Here is a 15,894-nt window from a genome sequence, read left to right on the forward strand (position 1 = left end):
GACCAAGAATGAGGATATTAAATCAGGCACGTCGAAGTTATACACGAGTATTTACATAACATTCGCATTTAATGATATTGCAGCGACATATTGCAGACAGATTGCCACTTCGCGAGCAAGATATAAGCACTAGATAAAAAACGCCTATACATATAAAATCTTTTTGCAATTTTTTTTTTAAATGCTAATTATTCTTTAATATTGCGCTATGACTGTTAATTATAAAAAAAAAATTCGAGAAAATATTTTATTTGACTCGTATATCAGCAATCTCGACCCTTCCGTTATACAGATGTTTTCAATTAGTTTTTAATTAGTTTTTAAATTTCTTTTGAAACGAAAGAATTTTACTAAGACCCCAGAATTTAAAATATCTTAACACATCGCTTTTACAATTTTAAAATGTAGTTTTCTTAAATTCCTAAATTCCTAAGGAATTTTTGAGCAAAAATCGAATGGTCGCAGATCAAGTAGTAGAATCTCGGGATTTCAAATTTTTCAAAATGCTAATTATTTTTTAATTACAATTTAGAAATATAATTTTCTTATCGAAATTCCTAAGGAATTTTTAAGCGAAAATCGAATGATGCAGATCAAGTAGTGGGATCTCTGAGCCTTAAGGGCCCAAATATGACTACTACCGTAGTCTCGCCTTTTTCAAGGATTCCCCCGATTGCCTCATTATTGCATGAAACGCGATTACGCCGATAAGCATCTCTTCCCGTTTTGCCGGTGCACTTTATAATCATTCAGACGCGGCTGTTCACGAGTCGAGCGATTCTGAGAAGTGGAGACTCGCGAGACGTTCTCTCTAAGCTAGTGACATTCCACACTCATACTTTTCTCGTCTCGTATTTCGCGTTCCCGCGTCCTTTCGCCTCCCTTCCCTACACCTTGCTGATAACTTTTTCTTCGTTCATCCTCTTCCAATCGCTGTTGCAGCGGCGCAAAATATTACTAAAATCCGGCTTTAGAATTTATATCGGCCTTGCGGCACCTGCTGCACTTTACCACGTCACAGATTTCTCAATAATTATGTCATGCCTAATGTACGATACACGTGCACAAGAATCGCGATTAACATACCTTAATTTATTAATCGCCGATTCATGAAATACTTCTGTAATTTCTTAGCCTTTCACATTTCTTGATTTTAGGAACCCGTCATAATGTTTTTAATGAAGGCAGTATATTCAATATTTTTTTATAGCTTACATATAATGTAATAATCGTGGAAACATTTAACATAATTATATAAAGGCGATTCTAGATAAATATTTATACTGTATATTATCATTTATATGTTACGTAAAACAGTCACTGTCTGAAATCTAATAGAGGAGGACACGTACAATTATTTTTAAAATGTTAGATTATAGGCGATGAACTTAACAAATAGCATAAATATTTTATATATATATGTATATAAATAACACATTTTATTTTAATAAAATTTGAAGAATTATTCATGAATTTTTTATAAGATATGTAATATTTTCTCAATTTTTTTTCAAACTTTTGTTTTATTTCCTTCTATAAAAATTGTTTAATTTCGTTTTATAGAACTGTCATTGAATTTTTCATTATTATTTAAACAATTGGATATTTTTGCTAAATCTTTTGCATACTGTGATTAAAGCAACTCCAACACGTTAATAGATTTATACATATAATTAATCAAATTTTAACCAATCATTTCTTTTAAATGAAAAAGGAAATTAATCGAATCTCGATTAAATTTTAACGGACAGTCCATAGAGGAATCTGTCATCGGTCAACTACGTTAACGTTCGAGCGATTATCCCATCGAGTTGCATTTCAATAATTTCCTTCTTTTCGGCGAAAAAAAGCCATCGACCGTGCCGAGTCGTCGATCTGTAAGCGCGCCTTCTAGGAGAGCGTCTGACAGCCGCTTTGACGTCGCGCTTCGACGTTGATCGCCTGGACTCGCCACCGCGCGCTCCAGCCTCTTCGCTCTTTCGCGCGCGCGCGCGCGGGCCGATGCACCGTCTTCGCAATGTCTGGAATGCGGTGGCATTACGCATGCGCGCCGCATCCCTTACTCGGAACAGACCAACAGCCGGATCCGTTATGTCCCTCGACGACGACCTCACGATCGTCTGCGGGGACTTAACCGAGACCTGCGGCGGCCCGCCTCTCTCTCTCTCTCTCTTCCTTCTTTGTCTTCCTTATCTCTCTCTCTCTCTCTCTCTCTCTCTCTCTCTCTCTTTTTTCCCGCCACGAAGACACCTAAGTTCCTAATGCGAGATGTGCAGCGACGAGAACGACGACGTCGTCGCTGTTGCAAGGAGACACCTGTTTTACATTACCTGGCCTTCATTGGTACTCGCCGGCGATTAATCTTATTCGCCGCATACCACGATACGCGAGGAATTCGGAGCACCAATCCCTCTCTCGCCGATTAGACACGATCGACTAATGCGAGTTAATTGATTCCGGTTGCGAGTGCGCTTACGGTATATTACTTGATCGAGAATAATAGAGAGCCGCGAGATATAATAAAGGAGCTAAATTACGGAGCGCAGAGATGAGTAATCGAACAATGTCACGATCAATTAGTGTTGTCACGATACTTAGTATTCTTATCTACATATCTTCCAAACGTATCTGTACACTAAATCGTGTGTAAATGTGAAGACAAGATTAAAAATAACTTATCGTATTAAAAAGTTCTTCAAACTTATAACGATTCGGGAAACAACAGGGGGAGGGGGAAGAAATAATGATAAAATTTTTAAGTGTTAAATAAAACACATGATAAATAATTAACACGCTAGCGTAAGAAAGCGGAAGAAACATTTCTACGTTGAGGGTACAAAATCGAATCGCGATATCGACTCGCGCCACAAGACGAACGTTAACAGCGGCGGCGGCGGCGGCGGCGGCGGCAGCATCGGGGTTGATCTTACGGTCTTATGGTTTTATGGCGTTAGACCGTGGCCGGTGGCCCCCTTGCTGCCTCTCCCCCTTCCCCCCCCTCCCTTCCCTTCCCTTCCTCTTCCCCCGGAACTCACGGAGCTGAGAAGAGCCCGAGAGCTCGCCTTGGCGTTGGTGGAATGCGGGACGGGCAAATCGCGGTCGGCCCGCTTGCGCCTCGTTCCCATGCATTCCTTACCTCCCCTCTCACCCTCCCCTCCGCGCTCTCTCTCGTCCCAGGGCCTTCTCTCTTCCACTCCTCTTCGCTCTCTCGATTCGGTCTCTCTTATTCTCTTTCTCTCGCTCCTTCCTTCTCTCGCACGGATACGCCGCGCTCACTCTTCACCTATACGCGCTCGACGCTTCTCATTCCTCTCTCTCTCTCTCTCTCTCTCTCTCTCTCCTCTGTCTTCCTTTAGTATATATACGTATATATACATATGACACATATGCAATACAAACGAAGATTTCGTCTCCTCTTCCTCTTCCTTTCCCGCTCGCCCTTTTTCTTTTTTCATTTTCAGATTCCTCTCTATGTCTCCCGCACACGCGAATTCGCCTTTCCTCTCTTCTTTCTCCCTCACATTTCCCCTTCGTTCCCCAATTCCCCGTCTCCACGTTTACGTATGTGTGTACATGTACATGTGTATATGTAAACTCGCGCACACGATAGACGTCATTCTCTATCTGAGATTCTTCCTATATATATATATATATATATATATATATATATATATATATATATATATCCTATATTCGCGGCCGAATCCTTTTGCGTTAACACATCCTTGCATCTCCCTCGGAACCACCCTACCTCGTCCTTCTTCGACTTCCTTCTGCTTCTCTCGTTGAACACGCTTCTTTAACCGAGCCGAACTCCGTCGCGGCGAAGAAAGCCTTGTCATGGCATCTTAACCGATCGACTCGTGCCCAACGGGCAACATTGTTGCGCGAATCAGGCCGAGGAAATAAATATTGAGAGATGGAGCAATATTGTGCCGTGTTATGCACGTCTTCGTTATATTATTATATTGATTTTTATTTTATTCGAATTCTATATAATTGTCTCTCGATAATGATATATTGTCCAATAATATTTATAGATTCAGCTGATCTGCTGGCATAATCTTGAATATATATAAATTTCTTTTATATATATTTAAAATTTTTATTAAGAGATTTTTATTCCAGAAGATAATGCTTTTAACGACGCTGTTATATATTTGTTTTTCCATTTTTTTAACTTTTATACATGTATATACACACATACATTTGCACATTTTTAATCAGTATTTAATATAAATATATAAATAATATTATATATAATTATATATAAATATATAAAATTCTACATTTTGATATGATTAAAAAAAAATGATGTCATTGTTATAGTTTTAAACGAGAAAATTTTAATAGCAATAAATATAAGCATAAACATATATAAACATATTGTTGCAAAGTGTGCAGTGTACATTGTATAAGTGTATATTTTCGCGCAGTATTAGCTGCTTACATTCTTCGTCCTGTAGCGAGGAGCGAGGATAGGTGTTGCCACGTAAGGACAACCGCGGCTTTATGGAATTCAAGATGGCGCCCATGGTGCGTCCAACGGAGTTATAGCGACCACCATGTTAGTACTAACAACAAACTTTTAAGTCGGCATGCATGGTCTATTAATTTATGTCACAATATCCGGCTTGATTTCTAATTTTTTATTCCATTAGTAAAAAATTAACAATGTCAGTTTAGTATCACGATTGGACTTTGGCTTTGCAATTTAATGTCTTTTTGCAAATTACTCGATACTGACTTTCATTCTACAATATTACCTTTTTGTTTTTTTTTTTTTTTTTACAAGCCTGATTTTTTTCCTTGCCTTTTCTTGTTTCGCGAAGGAAGGAGCGACGAGAGTTCGGATCAAATTCGCGTTTTTCCTCGCGAAAGGATCATCTAAATCGTCGACCTGTGATCGGCCCGGATCTTGAATATGCGTAGATAACGGTACGAAAGCGTGGCACGTGTCCAGTCGTGCGTTCGTGTGCCGAAACTCACACGCACGCAAGTTTTTTTTCGCTTCCGAGATCTGACCGACCCGGTGAGATCTCTTTTTTTCTACTAGGAGAAATCCACGGACTTCGACGCGAGACTGCACGACGCCAGTATCATATACTCCACATGTCAAACATCTCTTTTAATTAATCTCGCTTTATAGCATAAACTAATAAATAATGGGAGGTGAAAGTTATTTTTTTTTTTTTTATCGTTTGATAATTTTGTGAAAGCAATTATGAAAAATTTCGAATTTACATTAAAGCTAAAAATAACAAATTATTTGAACTGTCGTTGAGAAATTTTATGAATGAATGAATAGCCGTGTCTGTTAGCCTCTTTCTCACCATCACGTATCTCGCATAACAAGATCCGGCGGACCACCAACATGATAAACACTTTCTAATCTACGCACAAGCGACATTCGAAGAAAAAGAGATACCGGGCTAATGGCTTTTTTAAACATCCCGTCGAATATATGCGAAAATTTAAAATAACCATTCGTTTGTTGTTAATTTCTTTATCGAGTCCAGATAAAAATACAGATCTTCGCGATTTTATATATGAGCTTCGGGTCGAAAATTTTTCTGAGGTTTTTTATAAATTAACTTTAGGGAATTTATATTTTATAATTTATATTTTACTTGGCAAATTTTTGAATTTTTATATTTTAAGCTATTTATATTTTAATTTTATATTTTAAGCTATTGGAATTCATAAATTTTATCGATCTTTAATTAACGGTTATGTTTTTGTGCGGATGTCGATATTTTACTCGATAAAATATTATTACTATTTTTATTAAAATATTATTACTATTTTTATTAAATATTATTACTAAATAAATATTATTTTTATTAAGCGAAATTTTATAGACAAGAAATAAAAAAAGGATAAAATATTCTAGATTAAAAAATTTGTTTATATTTTTATTTGCGTAAAAAAAATTCAAGTTAAAATTGCTCTTTAAATTAAACAATTTTTTTGTAAATTTATCTCTTTTTTTCTATTCCATTCTATTTCGGTCAAACATCCATCGTCACATCCATTTCTTTATTCACGCTACACGAAACCTTCATTAAGACGGCCATGCGAAAGAGAGCTGGCAGATTTCACTAGAAAAATTCCATCCTGAAAACTCGTCATGGATCTACGCGCATATCGAGACTTACTATTCGCCAATACTTTCTCCCGGATCCTGAGAACTCCCCGCGCGAAGCATTCCTCGGCCCGGCATCCTCTACTCCCTGTGAGAAAGCTTTCAGCCTCCCCGTTCCTAAGGTTATCTCTACCCGACTTCTCTCGTCGTGTACTTTCCTTCGTTCACCGTCCTTTGCTCGGTCCGGCTGTTGCCTTGCGCTCGAATCTTTTGCGGCCTCATGTTAACATGCAGTCGCGTCTGCATCGCTCGCGCCGCCACGAAAGAATGATAACTTTGCTAATAGGTAGGTTTAGCAACGCATAAGTATTACGGCAATATAATCAGCATTAAGGAAAGCTCGATGATAATTGATACGTTGTACATACTTTACTCTCGTCAAATAACACGAAGCTTATCTTGTAAATAAATTAAAAGATCAATTAAAAATAGTAATAAAATAACTATCTAATATAACAATCATAGGACAAGAGATATCTCACTTTTCTAAATAATGTTTACTCATTTCAAAGAATACTTCAGAGATATAATATGATATGATAATTTAGCAATGAAAATAATAAAATGTCAAGTAATTATATCGTCGTACGAACAACTGTCACGCGCGAATTTTCTGTCAATCTCAAAATTATTTGACGTCGATAGACGAATTGAGAGTAGCGGGGCCTTGACCGTGCAAAGAACTCGGAAAGGAAAAGAAGCCCCGAACCAGCGGCGGTGATAGTGCTCGTCGAAGGGCCCGCGATAAGGTAGTGGGATACTCAGGGAAGGAGATAACCGTATTCGCGCCATAACGGCGAGGAGAAGGAGCGACGATGCACGATCAGACACAACATACCCACACACAAACACAACATCGCGAGTATAAGCGATGGCGAGAGGAGACGGGCGGACGCGAGAGGACGATCGTTCTCGGAACTCGGATGACCTCCCCCGATGCAACTGGCGAACAGCCGGACTCGACGGGTTAACTGTACAACCACTTATGTACCTCGACGCCGCAGGAATGCGGCGACGATGATGCCGTCGTCGCATGAAATAACGCGCGACATGTCGCGGCGCGACATACCCTGCGGACCCCCGCGCGAGAGGGCCCGCTCCCATCCCATCGTGTACACCCACGGAGGAAAGAATCACCTTATACTGGATGGATCGCCCTGTGCGCAAGAGCACGGATCACGTCATTCATTCACCTGTGTTGTCTCTACCGCTCCCTCATCGCCGTATATATCGTCTACCGACCTCGCTGTCCTTCCACTCCTGCCATTCGCATTGATCTATTGTTTCTTGTAAATCTCGATCGTTTGCGGATAGACGATTCGCCGAAAGAATCTACTGCATTGCATCTAGATCGCTCGAGTCTAAGTTTTTTTTCTACTTCGCGGACTGATTCGCTTACGTTCAAGCACTGATATTTGCTAATGCGCGTATTGATACTAACGGCAACATTCTTGTAAGATCGTATTATATGTGGGCATTTTTATTAATATGACAAGAATTTTATTTTTATTGACAAGATAATTCTGCTTTCGGAATAATATGTATTAGGCTAAATTCTCGAAATATCTCCTTAATCTTACTATATTTAAAAATGCATTTTTATCAGAATTATATCAGTAAGATTTAATTAATATCGTAAAAAAATATTTTTTCTATTTTTAGAGAGAGAGAGAGAGAGAGAGAAACTGGAGAACAAAACTATCTTATTTCCATTCTTAAAAAACGCATGCTAAATCGAAATTTCTTTTTCTCTATTCTCTCGATTACTATTTCTCTTACTTAATTTTATTCAAAAATATTAATATAACAAATATATATAATAATTATATCTCTCTTAATTTGACTCTTCTTTTTATCAGTCCGGCATAATGATTCTACTGATAATTATTAACATTTTCGAGAAGCAAGTTTGATCGCTTTGAGAGCGATTATAATATAATATAAAGTATATTTCTCGTTTTTCTCGTTTTTTTTTAAAACAAATGGCTTTAAAACATAAGATTCTTTGCTCTATTAATCAGTCAAACATTGTGCGTTATATTACAATTTAAATTAAATCTCATACATTATTGAAGAAACGAAAAGAACGAGTAATGTGTATATTTTGGAAATAATATAGATGGTAAAAAAAGAAAATTACTTACCGCGCATACTGTTGTTCCATTCATCATCGGATCTCCTTTTCTTTTGTTGTTCATCTCTTGCCGTTTCCTCGTGATATTCACACTCACTCGCGAAAATACAGTTCATTATGATTAGTCGAATAACGACGATCACAATATACTTTTCACACTTTTCGGCACTCCCGATCGCGGAACAATCACACAAGACACTCACTTTATTATAAAAGAGTTCGTAAAAGAGAACACGAAAAATAAGTTTACACGACATCATAATTATGCGCCACTCGCGTTACAGCAATGTTATCTTTATACTTAAATTATTTTTTTGTATTTTTTATCTTTAAAAGTTAATTGATCGTTAATTATAATAAGTATAGCAAATTATATTTTAATATTTGTCGCGATTGCGTTTAGGAAAAAAATTTGATGGAGCGTTTCGCAACACTACTTTATTGTTCGAACGTCGTTGTATGAACGATAATGAAGCCGTAAGCTGTAACACGTTAACAATAGCGCACTAATATTTACGCCGCCAAGGTCGGAACTATATTATTGACAATTTCCTGTTGAAATATTTTCCGCACTATGACGTATGTATATACGAGCGAAATATTAAATTATATTAGTATTTTAAATTATTTGTTTAATAAACGATTATTGTATCACGGAGCTTACTATTAATTATTTAGTTCTGTGATTCGAATATTTTATTGCGCGTTTTTAATCCTGTTTGAATCATGTTTGAATTGTCGAAAAATCGAACGATATATCATTGGACGAAATATAATTGAATTTTAAGTAACTTTAATTATTTTTAAAGAAATAGTTATTGCTTATAAAGGAACAGAAAAATGTCGCGACAAGCAATAATTTACAATTTTGATTCTTGTTACTTTGACTCTTGATTAAATCACGCAAAATACGCGCCTTGAGATTTATCGTTGCGAAATAATTACGTATTATTATTGATTAAGGTGTGCAAAAGATAAATTAATTACTTATCGTTTCAATTTATTTCTCGATATTTTTCGCGATCGCGTTTAGAAAATTTAACAGAGTGTCTCGTGCTCTACTACTTTACTGTTCGAGTGTCGCTATGCGAATGATAACAAGGCCAAAGGATATAAACAATAGCGCGCTAATGTTTACGCCGCCAAGGCCGCACACCATGTTTTTGATCATTCGTAGCCGAAAATATTTTGCGTATTATGACGTATATACAAGCGTAATTGTACAAGTATTTTAAATTATAAATCAATTATTACGATAAACGATTAATATATTACAGACCTTATCTTTATGTTAATTACTCGGAACTGTGATTTGATTATTTTATTGCGTTTTTAATCCGACTCATATATAAATTATCGAAGAATTGAACGATAAAATATCGGACGAATATAATTGAATTTTAAGTAAATTTTTAATGAAATAATTATTGCTTATAAAGAGAGGGAGACATAGAGAGAAAGATCGCGACGAAATAATAATTTACAGTTTTGATTTCTGTCGTTATTTCGAAAAAGATTTTGACAGAGTGTCTCGCGCTCTACTATTTTACTGTTCGAGTGTCGCCGTGCGAATAATAAGGCCAAGTCATAACACGTCAACAGTAGCGCTAATGTTTACGTCGCCAAAGTCGAATACCATGTTATTAATAATTCGTTACAGAAATATTTTACGTATCATGACATATTGATATATATACAAAATGTAAAATTTATACAAGAAAATTTTAAATATTCTAAAGCTAAATTTTTGCAGCTTCACTCTTTTATTTAGAGTTCTGATCCCACGAAATATAAAAGAAATTGTTAATATTTTTATGCTCAAACTAATTTACAAGAGATATTTCTTTATCATTTTTGTCTATTATTATTTATAAAAATTAAATTGGGGCATTTTATAATTTTATATAATATGACAGTCCAAATATTAAACATATATATAATTATATAAAAAATATATATATAATTTTTATTTAATTTATGTTGTAAAAACGGAGAACTAAAGTTAATATAAGTAATTATACACACATACACACAAAATAAATGGCGTTTATAATGTTTTAGTAAAGATAGAAAAAAAGCAAATATATATTAAAAAAACAAAAATTATCATATACATTATATTATAATTATCATATACATATATACATTAATTATTAGAATTGCGCGAGAAAATGCTAATCATATATATTTAAGATAATAATTGCAATTATATATATATATATAAAATAATAATTTTCTACAATTATTTCTGCAATTATTAATTTAATTATTTGTAGGATTAATTTCTATTTCTCAGCACGAGGAAAAGGAATTTATATTATTCGTCAAGCCGCAATGTATGATTACTAGCAACATGATTCTTAAGCCCTACGAATTATTCTCGATACGGCGTGCACTTCGCCTGGTGCTCATGAATATCGAATTACGGGAGCTAGATCGCGGAAGATCTTCGTTACCGCGTTCCACGTACCAGAACCGAAGGGTTTTTCTTCGTTTCTCGCTCGCGCGCGATTCTGTCCGATCCGGTCGTGCCATTCATTCGAATAGTTAGTCTCCTGCATGAAACCCGGTACCGTTTTCTCGTTTCTTATGGGCCTTAGAATTGGATCGTCTCCCTAACTCAACGGGTCTCTCGACGGGTTTCCCGTTCTTCGATTCAACTCCGGCCATGGGATTCTTGCGAGGCCTCAGATTCTAGTTTCATAGGAATACCATTACGTCGATTCTAAGAATCTCTCATTGAATCGATAAAGAGAAAGAGAGAAACAGCACTGATGTATTCATCGTGATATAACTCCGGAGCCGGATTATAATTGATTCCGCAATTACCTTCGAAGAAAATCTAACCATCACTTGAGAAGCAAGAAACTGTCTCGGCGACAGTCGTGAAGAAATCGTTTCATGTATTATAATAATTTGCCGACTATAATGATGCAGAAAAATTATGAGGGATAATAATATACTTAAAAAATTATCGTACTTCAAAAAAAGAAAAAAAAAAAAAACTGCAAGACATTTCCTGCTGAAAATATCCTCATGCATAATTCGACAAATAAATAGCTCATTTCTTACAAATGTCGCGATATTCAATCTATCAACGATCGATTCATCCGCGAAGTTTCGAAGTGAAAAAGTTTAATCTGCGTATCTCGACTCACTCGGAATAGTGAATGGGAAGGATTTCGTCGTTCGCGGGATTGGCAAACCGCGAGGTCGAGAGCGCTCGCTCGGTGCTCCGATGATATTCCGAAGATGAGGAGAATTCCACGACGAACGAAGGCGTGCAATATGCAAGATATCCCGCTGGCTTGAGTGGGCCGGCATGAGTGTTAGACTGTACGCGATCTCGTCGTTCATTCACCTGTTACGTCTCTCTCTCTCTCTCTCCCGCTGCTCCTTTCCCTCCCTCTTTCTCGTCCTCGCTCTCGCTCTGCCTTGCCTTTCTCCCTCGGCGTGATTCTACCATGCTATTACTTGGACCATAGATCACGCTTGGCGGTCCGCGAGGTCGCGGAAAAGAGAGACAGAGATGAAGCGAGGTCGAGGAAAAAGGTCCCGCAACCAAGCTAACGCTGTGTCCTCTTCGGTATCGATCGTGTCACTAACGTACTGTTTGATGCTTTTGACGAATAATGTAGTTTTTTTTTATTACGTTTTTTTTTATTCGTGTGAGAAAAGATTTATCTTGATTGTATTTGAAATGAAAATCATACGTATCTTTTAATTATATTTGAGAATTAATTAACAGTTAAATGTATAGCCATATTAATTTATGTCATTTATATGTAAATGGCCTTCTCTGGGTAGACACACCCAATCCCACACGCATACACAATTAATATCACAATAATTAATTATTAATGTTAATGATATGAACACGTTACATTACATCAATTTATTCGCGGCCATTTCTCCCATAATTTTATGTCGCTGCCAGACGTTATAGCCTGCGTAACTGGAAGCGAAACTCGAGACTTTGTCGTTCATTGACATCTTATTTATGAGCGGCGATCCTGGTCGAGTAAGCTTTGCCACTCTCCGGTAAGCATGAAAGAACGAGCGGTACACACCGGCTGGATCTAGGAAGGCTCGCGGCTCTCCGAGCGCTCTGCTCTGCGCTCGCGAAGATGGAAAAATCCGGGGAATGTCGAAGTCGTCGACCAGTTTCAAGAACTCACGGCTGTGCCGGTGCTGAATGTGTGTGTGTGTGTGTGTGTGTGTACCTACCTGTGTGCGCGCAAGTGATTCTCGCGCGGAGCCACCTTGTCTCCTTTGGTTTCGTTCTTATCGTGCAATCGCGCTAAGCGCTTCTCTCTCTCTCTCTCTCTCTCTCTCTCTCTCTCTCTCTTTGTCTTTTTCCCATTCTACGACGGAACGCTGCTATTTTTGCATACCGCCGCTGCAATCCGCAGCTTCTACCTTACAGAATGGATATTTCTTACACTCAAAGTGAAATCGATGAATCTCGCTGCAGGTGTAGCACCGAAATGTCATACCGAAATATTTTTCAAAGCTTTCGGTGAAAAGATCGTGTTAAATTATAAATAAAGAATGTCTAAAATATTTACTTTACTATATTATTATTTTCGCTAATGCTATTAAAAAGATCGATCGTCCCTTCTTTAAGGAAAATTTTACAGACTTTGTTAATATATTTGCGATCGAGTTATTATCATATATCTTTTTATTTTTTATACATTTTAATATATATTTTTGTTTATAATTAACGAAATGTATTTGAAAAGTTTGAGAATCGACATTCGAAAATTCGAAATTTGTTGCAGAAATCTGGCGATCGGGATCGGGATACAAAACTTTCCGGAAGGATTGGCGGTGTCTCTGCCTCTCCAAGCCGCCGGGATTAGTACGTTGAAGAGTTTCTGGTACGGTCAGCTTTCGGGGATGGTGGAACCTATCGCCGGCGTGCTTGGCGCAGCCGGAGTGACGCTCGCCGCACCTGCACTACCTTATGCACTTGCCTTCGCGGCCGGTGCGATGATCTATGTCGTGATCGACGACATCATCCCGGAAGCGCATCAAAGGTATGTACCGTATAATCACCTGTCCGGGAAAACTTGAAATTGCTAAACGATTTTTAACGACTTGCGCGCTCTTTTTTTTTTACAACAAAATTTACAGCTAACGTCACTTAATTCATTCTCAAGATTGCTGCAATATTCGAAATTCTCTCGGCAATGCATAAAAGCGACGCGATCTCGCGATTTAGTGATGACACACTTTAATTTGCATTTAAGTATTCAACGGAATAATTAAGTAAAATCCCAAGTAATAAATCTGTATTCTTGACGATTGCAATTGTACTTTCAAAAGATAATTAATTCAGCGTGATATTATTCGGAAAACGGATGTGTTATTGAAAAAAAAATATATATATATATATATATATATATATATATATATAGAAGATGTTGAATACCGAAGGGTAAAGCTAACTCGCGCAAACGGTCTTGGACGCAACTCGTTCCCTTAACTGGTTCCGGCTTCTCATCCTTTCTTCTCCCCCTCCTTCCTTTTCCTCTCCATCTGTCTTTCTCTCTCCTTTCCTTTTTCTTTTTTTTTTTTTTTTAAATACCGTTTGTACCGGAGGCACTAGTCCGCAGTGCACTTGCACCCGTTTCCGTCTCACGTTTCACCCTCGGCCCATTCAGGACGAATTAGAATCCGGGGCCTAGGCTCAGAGTCAGAAGGGCGGAAGGCGCTTTTCCCACCGACACAATGACCCTTTATTTCGGGATTTATTCTCCCGCCGATGGAGATGCGAACGCGGATGGTCGCTCGATGGCGATCTCTCCACCATACGCGATTCTCCCAATCCAGTCGATCCGCAGACTTCTCGCCTTACGAGTAATCTGATCTTCTCTCTCGTTATCGTTCGGTATCTTCGTATATTGTCGTTCTTCTCTATCAACAATATTATTTGTAATGAAAAAAAAACGATATAATTTTATTTTAAAATTATTTATCTACATTTTTTTGGTATATTTTCTTTTAATCTCTACTCTAAAAATTTGCACGAAATTTATGAAATTAATTAAAAGTTAATTCTCTTTCTCTCTCTTTTTTCTATTCATTTTAAAATAATACATTATGTATTTCTCGTTCAATAATCATTAGCACTACAGTGTGGGATGAAATAATGCTTCCACTTTAACTTGTAATGTTATTGCAAACTCTGTAATACTTGGAAAGATTCCGTACAATCGAAAGCTACTAGAAATCAGCAAAATCGTTTCAACGACCACGCGGAGCAACACAACGCATAAATAATGAGAAGGAAAGATTCGTGTTGCGTATATCCCATGAATTTCTACTTGTGTCAAGTGGACACGCACATACAATATATGTATATACATTCATACACAGATATTAAACGCGCGCACACAAGCGCATTAACGTATCTACGATGTCCGTATTCGAGAGCGATTACGGTACAATGGCGCGTGACGGCAGTGCCGTAGTTAGCGCGCCGTCGGCGAAACGGACGTGGCGAATTTCTTTCCCAGGCCCGGCGGCGGCCTAGCTGAAGAAGGCGCATTGTCATTATAATTGGCTCCTTTTGTATTTCGCGTGCGATCTAAACCGCCCGGATACCCAAGCGCGCGCTCTCTCTCTCTCTCTCTTTTACTTTTCCTCTCTCGTCGTCGCGCGCGCGGATCCTCTGAGATAGTCGCTCTCGGCTCGCTCCCTCGGGAACCCTCCGGGTGGCCGGAAAACACAAAAGTGAAAACAGATCGCTCGCCGTTTGCCTCGTCCTTCCTTTTCTTCTTCATGGAAACCGTTGCTCGACCTTCTCCGCGAAAGGAAACTCTAGTTTGATCTCGAATTGCATTTGCATAGGTTGCACGCAATCCAACTTTGTTCATCGCTTAACGTTAACGCAGTCGACATATCAATATCTCCAAAGTTCTAATAATGATCACATTCGAGGAGCATATTTATGATTATTTTTTTTTTTTTTAGAAATAAAAATTCTCTATTTATATACGCGTATTAAATATGTATTATTAACAAATCTTCATTCCCTAATGAAGGATAAATTTTCAAAGTGTCATAAGTGCTCAAGTCGTAATTTATAATATTTGTATTATTATCGACCTGTCACACTTGTCAAAATCTCTCTTGCTTTATTTAACAATAGGAAAAATATTTAAAATTATTATATATATATTTATTAAATAACCTGCATCGACGTCACTTGTATCATTAGTTGTTGATTGGAAAAAAACTTTCTTCAACTGTCCACATTGTAACATTAAAATTACAAGATGGGGAAAAGTTGCTATGGGAAAATCATTCGCGTTTACTTAATTAAAAGTGGGCCTTGCACGCAGTGTAATGTCAACCCAAGTCGAAAGAGGCCAGAATGATCGAAAGAACGAATAATTTTCGAATCTTCTCGAGACTTCGTTACTTTCGCGGAATAAGAAGTATCGGCAAAAATCAGCTCGACTCGGCACGTTTCGTGGAACGATCGCCCCTCGCATAATTTGCATTTTCCTCTGCTCGGCGAAAAGGAACGCCTGCTTCACCGATGATGTTCGACGCGGCCGATCTCCATGATAAGGATATTTAAATTTATTGCCTTATCGAAACT

At 37.6% G+C, this 15,894-nt stretch overlaps 1 protein-coding gene across 5 annotated transcripts in view; it reads left to right on the top strand.

Moving 5' to 3' along the window:
* LOC126858596 (zinc transporter ZIP11) overlaps positions 1–15,894 on the top strand; it is a 38,949-nt gene that overhangs the window by 15,145 nt on the left and 7,910 nt on the right. For 4 of the 5 annotated variants that reach the window (XM_050609063.1, XM_050609064.1, XM_050609062.1 and 1 more), the window contains exon 5: positions 13,064–13,321. In XM_050609063.1, coding sequence (XP_050465020.1) covers positions 13,064–13,321 — 258 coding nt within the window. Of the gene's footprint in view, positions 1–13,063; positions 13,331–15,894 lie in introns of all 5 variants that reach the window. The other variant, XM_050609065.1, reaches the window with a different exon arrangement.

The sequence above is a fragment of the Cataglyphis hispanica genome, chromosome 26, assembly GCF_021464435.1.
Source record: "Cataglyphis hispanica isolate Lineage 1 chromosome 26, ULB_Chis1_1.0, whole genome shotgun sequence".
NCBI classification, from domain to species: Eukaryota; Metazoa; Arthropoda; class Insecta; order Hymenoptera; family Formicidae; genus Cataglyphis; species Cataglyphis hispanica.